The following is an 8,150-nucleotide window of genomic DNA, read 5'->3' on the forward strand; positions in this document are numbered from 1 at the left end:
AGGGTACAAACTACAGAAAAACAAACGCTGCAATGGAGATGAGACGAATCAACAGAGACTCTTTCTGGGCACGTGCAGAGGTATACAGTCTTCAGTCACATTTGAGCGGTTTGAAATGTAGTTCAGCTGGAGGTTTACTTGCCCTTTACCTCAGGTCAGAGGTCTATTGAAGAGAGGTATTGTTTGATTTGAAATTAAAATGAAAGTATCATTTGGTCTCACGTTCTTCCTGTCAGCGTGAGGAGGAACAGAGGAAGGATGAAGAGAGGAGACGAGCAGCAGAGGAGAGACGGCGTCTTGAAAGAGAAAGAGTTCTGAAGGAACGAAGGGAAGCTGAAGAGAGAGACAGAAAGATGAACGAGAAACTACAGATGATCGAGGAGCAGAGGTTGGCTCCACAAGCAGACATTGTATCTTCTGTGTCATGTCAATAGTGCCCTCCAATGGCCAGAACATGCATAGATCAGAAGTTCGACTAGAGTAAAATTAGTTTATGTGAGTTGCAGTGCAGTGTAAATGCAGTGCATTTGAGGTTAATGATGAGTGATGATATTTAGAAATGATTTCCCTCTTGCAGAAGAAAACAGGCAGAGCAAGAAGAACAGCTGCGCAGACGGGAGAAATCAAGATGGGTGAGTGAAAATATGTGTATTTCTGAGTGTGTGTGTGTGTGTGAGAATGTGTTTTCTATAACGGATTGCTGCTATATTTCTGTACTGACAGGAGCAGCAGCAGAGGGAGCATGAGGATGATATGAGGGCTCGTCTGAGACGGAGTGAGTCCATAGAGAAAGCAGCAGTAAGTGAATCCTAGGCTTTTATAAACATATAAGGCTAGCATTACAAAATATTCCTCTGAAATAGCTGCTTTGTCAAAAACCTGAATGTGCTACAAATTTGCCTTTAGCACCCCTAGAGTGTGGAACAACTTGCCCAAAGAACTCAGAGTAGCTACATCTGTATCATCATTAAATCTCTTCTTAAGACTAATTTCACTTGTTCTAGTTTTTTATTTATTTATCATTTTTATTTATTTTGGTCCCTTGTTTTATTTTATTCTCTCTGCTGTACTATGTCTTCTGTTTTATGTGAAACATAAGATATTAGACATAGAGATTGTGCATTGCATTCAAAGCCATAAAGTTGCACCTATTCTATAAATATGGAGAAGGAGACTAGTCACAGAGAGAGCCTTAATCAGAAAATTATGAATGAATTGAAGGTCAATGTTCTAGTGACATTATGGCTGCAGCAGTACATGTGTCCTGGATGTGTCCTATGTTTGAATCATAGAATGGATGATTATTTCATTGTTGTTTTGTTCTTTTTTCTCTCATTATTTTAGCCAATGATATCGTGATTGTCTAACATATGACGTGGGAAAAGTAATCTATCTGGCAAAACCTATCTAAGTTGAAAATAAATCTGAATAATTAAAAAATGTGATTTGCTTAATGGAAATCAATTGTCCACAAGTGCCATCAATGTACTTACTTGCTCCTGCAAGGCTTGAATATGGGCATGTTTGCCTGGTAGCTGATATGCATATATTTCTTTGTGAATCAGATGCTGACTTCATGCTTTTAGCTTGTGCAAAAGTACAGGATAGAAAGTAGGCCTCGTTTATTACAGCCATGAGACATTCGCATTTGTATTTCCTCTTGTGACCTGTAGGAGGCAGCAGCATTGGTGTCCCAGCGCTCCATGAATCCTAGAGAGTTCTTCAGGCAGCTGTCGTCATCGTCACAAAGTCCCACCAGTCCTGGATCTCCCCGCACAGGTACATGGTGTGTGTGTATGAACAGTCGGTGATAACAGAGCACTCAAAGGTCTAAATGAGCTCATTGAAATACATAGAATGGATCAACACTGGATCCACATACATGTAGTTGAGCAAGTGTGTTTTGATGTCTTTGGGCAACTGTGTTTAGTTTTTAAGTTGCTAAATTGTATACTCACAAACTGATTCCCTTGCTCTCTCTGTCCAGGCAAACCTCCATTGAGGCGATACCAGCGCAGCCTCACAGACACGGCCTTCATCTTCTCTAAGTCAGAAGAAGTCAGAGCAAACTCGCTTCGCAGTCCTCCGCTGGTCTCACCTTTCTCCCGGGCCCCTCCCTCCCCCCTCTACCGCACCACCTCTCCTCCCACCAGCCCTGATTTCCGCCCGATCACCTCTCCGCTAAGGCCCCGGGTCCCCATGATGTCACCGCCCACATCACCCCTGCGCCCCACCCCTCCAGTCTCAGCCCTGCCCAATCTCCCCCTGACTAACCACCAAGTTGAGGCCCCCGCTAAGCCCAAATCTCCATCACCCACACAGCCCTCTGCACCTCCAGCCTCCCCTAGTCTCCTAGCCTCCTTGTCCCCCAGTTTACCAAAAAGCAGTCCCACAGAGTTGCAGGCAGCGGCTCTGCCGCCCTCTCCCCCAATGACCCCACCCCAGGACCGGGCCCAGACCCAGACCATACTGCCTTCTCCCCCAAATACCCCAACCCAACACCAGCCAGAGCGCTCTCCTCTAGCCTCAGTCTGTCTTGAGCCTGGTCTAGTTCCACAGGCACCGACAGCTCCCCTTCCAGAGAGCCCACAGCCAAACACAGGTGGGGTTCCATACAGGACATAAAGCATTATATTAAGGTCTGATGATACAATGCTAACTATCATATTTCTACTTTCTTAAATAATGGACAATGTACAGGAAGCCGGTCATTATTGTAAAAAACAGCCCAGACAGGGTGCGTGGTGCAAAGCAGAGCACATTATCCTGCTTATTACACAAATGCTTACCAAAGACATTAATCATTTGACATGAAATATTGATTTAAAATGATTTTATTACAGGCTTAAGTAACTTAGATGCTTCTGCCAAAAACTAGTCCAGCAGGACTGTCTGCAGCAACCAAGGAATAACGTCTTTTTGGCACAAGAGTTTACAACAACAAACTCAACAGGACTTCTCACCAGTGTAGTGATATGATTAGATGTGAAACAGCAGTCTGTTATACAGAAATAACAGACCTCGGAATGTGTTTATTGGCCAATCAGAAATGAGCATTAAACAGAGCTGTGTAATGACCCTATGTAATGTCAGTCATGTCATGCTTTTTACTGTACTGTAGCCAGAGAACTTGTGTTTTGTATTTTTTTCCCAGTATTTCTACAAATACACACACAGCCTTTATCGGCACACTTATGTAACCTTAAGAAGTGCACAGTTGTGTTCTTGTCTTTTACTTTCTAACACCTCTGTAATTTTCCAACCACCAGACCTATACACAGCCACTCATATGCAAACTGAGCTGGTCTCAGACACTGGCCATACAGTGCAAGCTGTACTGGTGGAGGAAGATGAGGACGAGGATGTAGAAGAGAAGGAGGAGGAGAAGCCTGAACCGCAACATTGTACCATCACCACAGAACCCATCCAGACTGCTGAGGAGCAGGAAGAGGAGGGATCTAAACAAGAAACAGAACCCGCATCACTGGAGGAGCCAGTTGAGATGGTGCAGGAGGAAGGAGAGGCAGAGGAAGATGGAGAGGAGAATGACCAATCAGATTACAGTCAGCCCCCTGCTGAGCCAGTTGTGGTTGAGCTTTCAGAGAGAGAGGAAGAGTCAGCAGTCACAGGTAGCCCTCTTCTGTCCTTGTCTTGTATCTAAAAATGAGTTATATTTAACATACATTTTAACATACATTTTATAGAGTATTGTTACAGCAGCACAAAAAAACATTTAATTAGAAGTGATTAGAAGTATCACTCAAGAAATTATAAATGACAGCCAACCAAATCATTATTTCAGATGCAGAAGCTATTTGTCAGCAAATCAAACAAGAGACTGTGGTTCTATCAACCAATGGGATCACAAATGGAGACGACATACGGGAACAGAACGGCATAGGTTTGACTACTAATCAGTTTAAACTACACTATACTATACTATACTACACTACACTATACTACACTATACTACACTATAATACATTACATTATACTATACTATACTATACTACACTACACTACACTATACTATACTATACTATACTATACTACACTACACTACACTATACTATACTATACTACACTACACTATACTACACTATACTACACTATAATACATTACATTATACTATACTATACTATACTACACTACACTACACTATACTATACTATACTATACTATACTACACTACACTACACTATACTATACTATACTACACTACACTATACTACACTATACTACACTATAATACATTACATTATACTATACTATACTATACTACACTACACTACACTATACTATACTACACTATACTACACTATAATACACTACATTATACTATACTATACTATACTATACTATACTACACTACACTATACTACACTATAATACACTACATTATACTATACTATACTATACTACACTACACTATAATACACTACATTATACTATACTATACTATACTACACTACACTATACTACACTGTACTGTACTATACTGTACTGTACTGTACTGTACTGTACTGTACTACACTACACTACACTACACTGTACTATACTATACTATACTATACTATAGTGTTTTATTCTTGACATATTTATTTGCTTTTTATTAGGCTACTTAAGATCCTCTGGATAAAAACACCATAATATAGACATCCAGTAAATTGAAACCCATCCAAAGTATTACTTTGTGTTGGTTGGCTGTGATGAATTCATTCCATACTTGTCTTCCCCAGAGCGATCTATGAGTCCGTCGGACACCGAACTCAGCACCCCAGAGCTGGCTGTGTGCTACAATCTGCATGGCACGGCCGAGGAGGACGATGATGTTGCTGAGGATGAGGAGCAGGAGATCTCAGAAAATGGACAAGCGGTAACATCATTTTTTTACCCTGGATATTTTTTACATTTTGACATTGGCATTTTAATTGCTTGGCTTGGCCCAAGGGTCATGAAACATCCCCTACACATATGGCGCAATAATAATAATAATAATGATAATTACATAACAATAACAATAACCATAATTTTACTCTATTAGAGTAGGCCTAGTTTAGCAGCTTTACATATTTAAACAAGATATGTATTTCATGATTACAACCTGAAACAGGACACTGTATTTGCCCTTACCTCCTGTCTCTCTCTCTCTCTCTCTGTCTCTCTCTCACTCGCTCTTCCCTTCCACTTCAGGTTACGCCGGAGCGACAAATGTGCGTCCGAGCCCTGTACGACTACCAAGCAGGTAAGCTGCACTGCATTTACAGGATAATTGTCGTACGCATGCACATAAAGTGCCTCCACTTACGGTAATTACATTGTGATTAGTGGGTGTTCACCATGTTATCTTTTGGTTCCCACAGAGGATGAATCGGAGATCTCCTTTGAACCTGGTGACATCATCAGGGACGTGGAAACGGTGGATAAAGCCTGGTGGAGGGGGTGCAGCAAAGATGGCCGTCAAGGCTTGTTCCCTGCCAATTATGTGGAGACCATATAGGCAGATAGGCAGACACACACACACACACACACACACACACACACACACACTCAGGGACACCATCTCCCCTTCTGTTTTTACTAGTATATGCATGTCTTTATCTTAACCCTCCCACTGAAATTTTGTATTCTGTATATTGTAGAAAACTTATAAGGAATAACACTTTGTTCTCTATTTTCTACAATTCTTTGAGAAAAACAACAGATTCCCAGAAGTACGCAGAAACTACCCGGCCTCATTTTCTTGGATAATATAATAGAGGCCTTTTCCTGGACCAAAATATGTTATTTCCTTTCGAGATACAGTAGGAATGTTGGTGGGAGGGATCGGATGACAATAACAAATGATTACACGCTTGCTTTTTTTTTTTTAGCAGAAAAAAAGACAAAAAAAACCCAAACAGATTTTTATTGTGTATATTCTTCCTTTTTATTGCACCTATATTACAGACATTCCATTCTGCTCACCATTCTGCTTACCATTTGCTCCATGTGTGGAGGTTAAGTTGCATTGCTCAAAATGAATTTACCGCTCCTGGCTGGTACATATGATCTTATCGTCATCTATCTGTTATTTTGTTAGATATATTATACCGTTGTGTTGAGGTACGGTATTTTTTGCTTACAATCTCTCAACACTCTTTAATTACCCATTGAAAACCTGTACAGCAACATGACAAAAGAAAAACGAGCGGAGTAAATAAGCACTGTATTTAGCATCTGTGTCTCTCCATCACTCTTTAATAAGGGGTTGTATTTTGTTTATATAGTGCTGTCCTTCATTATCTGATTACGTGTTGAATCTTATTTTTCCCTAGATCTGAAGTGATTAAAGCATTATGTTAACACACATAGAGAGAAAAAAATGCTACTTCCAACTTTAATGTTCTTTTGTCTTAATACACTACATTTGTATATAAGAATGTATAGAAACATCAAAGATCTTTTCTTTTGCTATAATCAAAGTGTTTGTACGTTCTTTGTATTTACTCCAAACTTACAAATATAAACCATCTACAAACTCAAAATGCTTTGTTAAAATGTGTGTGAGGCAAATCACTCTTACTTTTACTTTTCAACAAGAACCAAACCCTTACTGATTTTACTATTAATATCACTCATATTTCTAAATGAAATATTTGAATGTAGTTATTTTGTTGTTTGAGTGTCCACATTTTTGCATTGATAAATGCATAATTTCTCTAATATTACTGTTGATGTTTTCATACGATCAAACATATGCCTGTTAATTTCTCAGCAAAAATACCTTATTTTCTACATTTTAATGGGAGCACAGTGTTTATAAGTAATAACAAAATTCACTCCAGATATTTTTCCGCATGTCTGAGAATTGTCAAAAGATGTACAAAAAAATTAACAAAAAAAATCCAATAAATAAATCATGTAGTTCACACCAATTTCATAGCATCGCAGTAGCCATAAATTAGCATTGTTATAAACCCACAAAACTAGACTTTGACATAAAATATATTACTGATAATGAAAAGCAATAGACTACCTGCAACAATACAATAATAAAATGATTATTGGTCTCAGGAAATGTATACGGTACATTTCATGTTTTTTTCATCTGGCAATCACATCACAGTTATTTGGTGACCTTATCATGAACGTTCACTCAGGAGCTGAATGACCTGAAGTCATTGAAATGATAAATTGATCTCTAAATAGTTTATCAATTCCTGGGAGGAAATTTGCATGTCAAAGATCATCAGTCAGGGTGCTGAGAGCAGGACAACATGGCAGTTTCATCAAATGTATGGATTCTCATTATCAGTAGCATCTGCTTTTAAAGTTGTCATGAGTAAACCTAACTTGAGCATTTTTGTGGGCATTGTGTGTGCTAAGCACAAAAAAAAAAGTTTGTGGGCTGCAGTGCCATATTTAGACCTATAGGTGGAGACATTGCCTTTTCCAATGTGCCATTAACACAACTATTGAGAAGGAGCACACTGAACTGAACAGATACCTCAGGACAAAAGGCAAAATATTTTGGCAGCCAGAGAGGAGGCTTATTGTTACACACATTTTAGAAGCGGAATATCCAGACATTTCCAAAGCTAAAAATTACTAATGCCGCTACACCTTAAACAAGATTTTCCCCTAGGGTAATAATGATTGATTGAATATGACATTAATATTTCTTAACCAAACACCTTTAATATTTATTTTTTTTTTTGGGGGGGGGGGGGGGGGGCTAGGTTACGCTCCTGTAGTGCCAGTTCAATAACAGTGTTTGGCAGATCCCTCTCTGTTCTGAAATAGAGAGGTAATGTTTGACATGGCTCTCATCCTGTCAGAACTGATGCCTGTTGACAGATTGACTAATTCTATCCAGGAGACTATTCTGTCTAGTTTGCCCCCAGAAGGCTAATCATCTGTGATATGTTTTAAAAGGTGATAGGGCTCTTATGAAATACTGATTAGGTTGCAAGGAAAAGACAGTGACAGACTCGGAGGAGCAAGATTGAGAGACAGACACAAGAGAGTAAATTCAAATCTAAACACTAGTAGTTAAAAAAAAAAACTTGACATAAATATTATAAGACCAAACATGAATGCTCATGAAATTGGACCAATTTGTATGGTGTCTTTGCATTTGTTTGTGTGTGAGAGAGAGAAAGAGAGG

General features: G+C 39.3%; 1 protein-coding gene across 1 annotated transcript in view; it reads left to right on the forward strand.

Moving 5' to 3' along the window:
- Positions 1-6,534, forward strand: part of LOC139912569 (uncharacterized) — a 35,816-nt gene extending 29,282 nt beyond the window's left edge. Inside the window, exons 6-16 of the mRNA XM_071900403.2 lie at positions 3-80; positions 237-388; positions 578-632; positions 724-798; positions 1,674-1,779; positions 1,988-2,602; positions 3,270-3,629; positions 3,803-3,901; positions 4,741-4,877; positions 5,195-5,246; positions 5,365-6,534. Of these exons, the coding sequence (XP_071756504.1) occupies positions 3-80; positions 237-388; positions 578-632; positions 724-798; positions 1,674-1,779; positions 1,988-2,602; positions 3,270-3,629; positions 3,803-3,901; positions 4,741-4,877; positions 5,195-5,246; positions 5,365-5,501 (1,866 nt within the window). The 3' untranslated portion in view covers positions 5,502-6,534. The remainder of the gene's footprint in view (positions 1-2; positions 81-236; positions 389-577; positions 633-723; positions 799-1,673; positions 1,780-1,987; positions 2,603-3,269; positions 3,630-3,802; positions 3,902-4,740; positions 4,878-5,194; positions 5,247-5,364) is intronic.
- Positions 6,535-8,150: the final 1,616 nt, after the last annotated feature.

This window comes from Centroberyx gerrardi, chromosome 8, assembly GCF_048128805.1.
Source record: "Centroberyx gerrardi isolate f3 chromosome 8, fCenGer3.hap1.cur.20231027, whole genome shotgun sequence".
NCBI classification, from domain to species: domain Eukaryota; kingdom Metazoa; phylum Chordata; class Actinopteri; order Beryciformes; family Berycidae; genus Centroberyx; species Centroberyx gerrardi.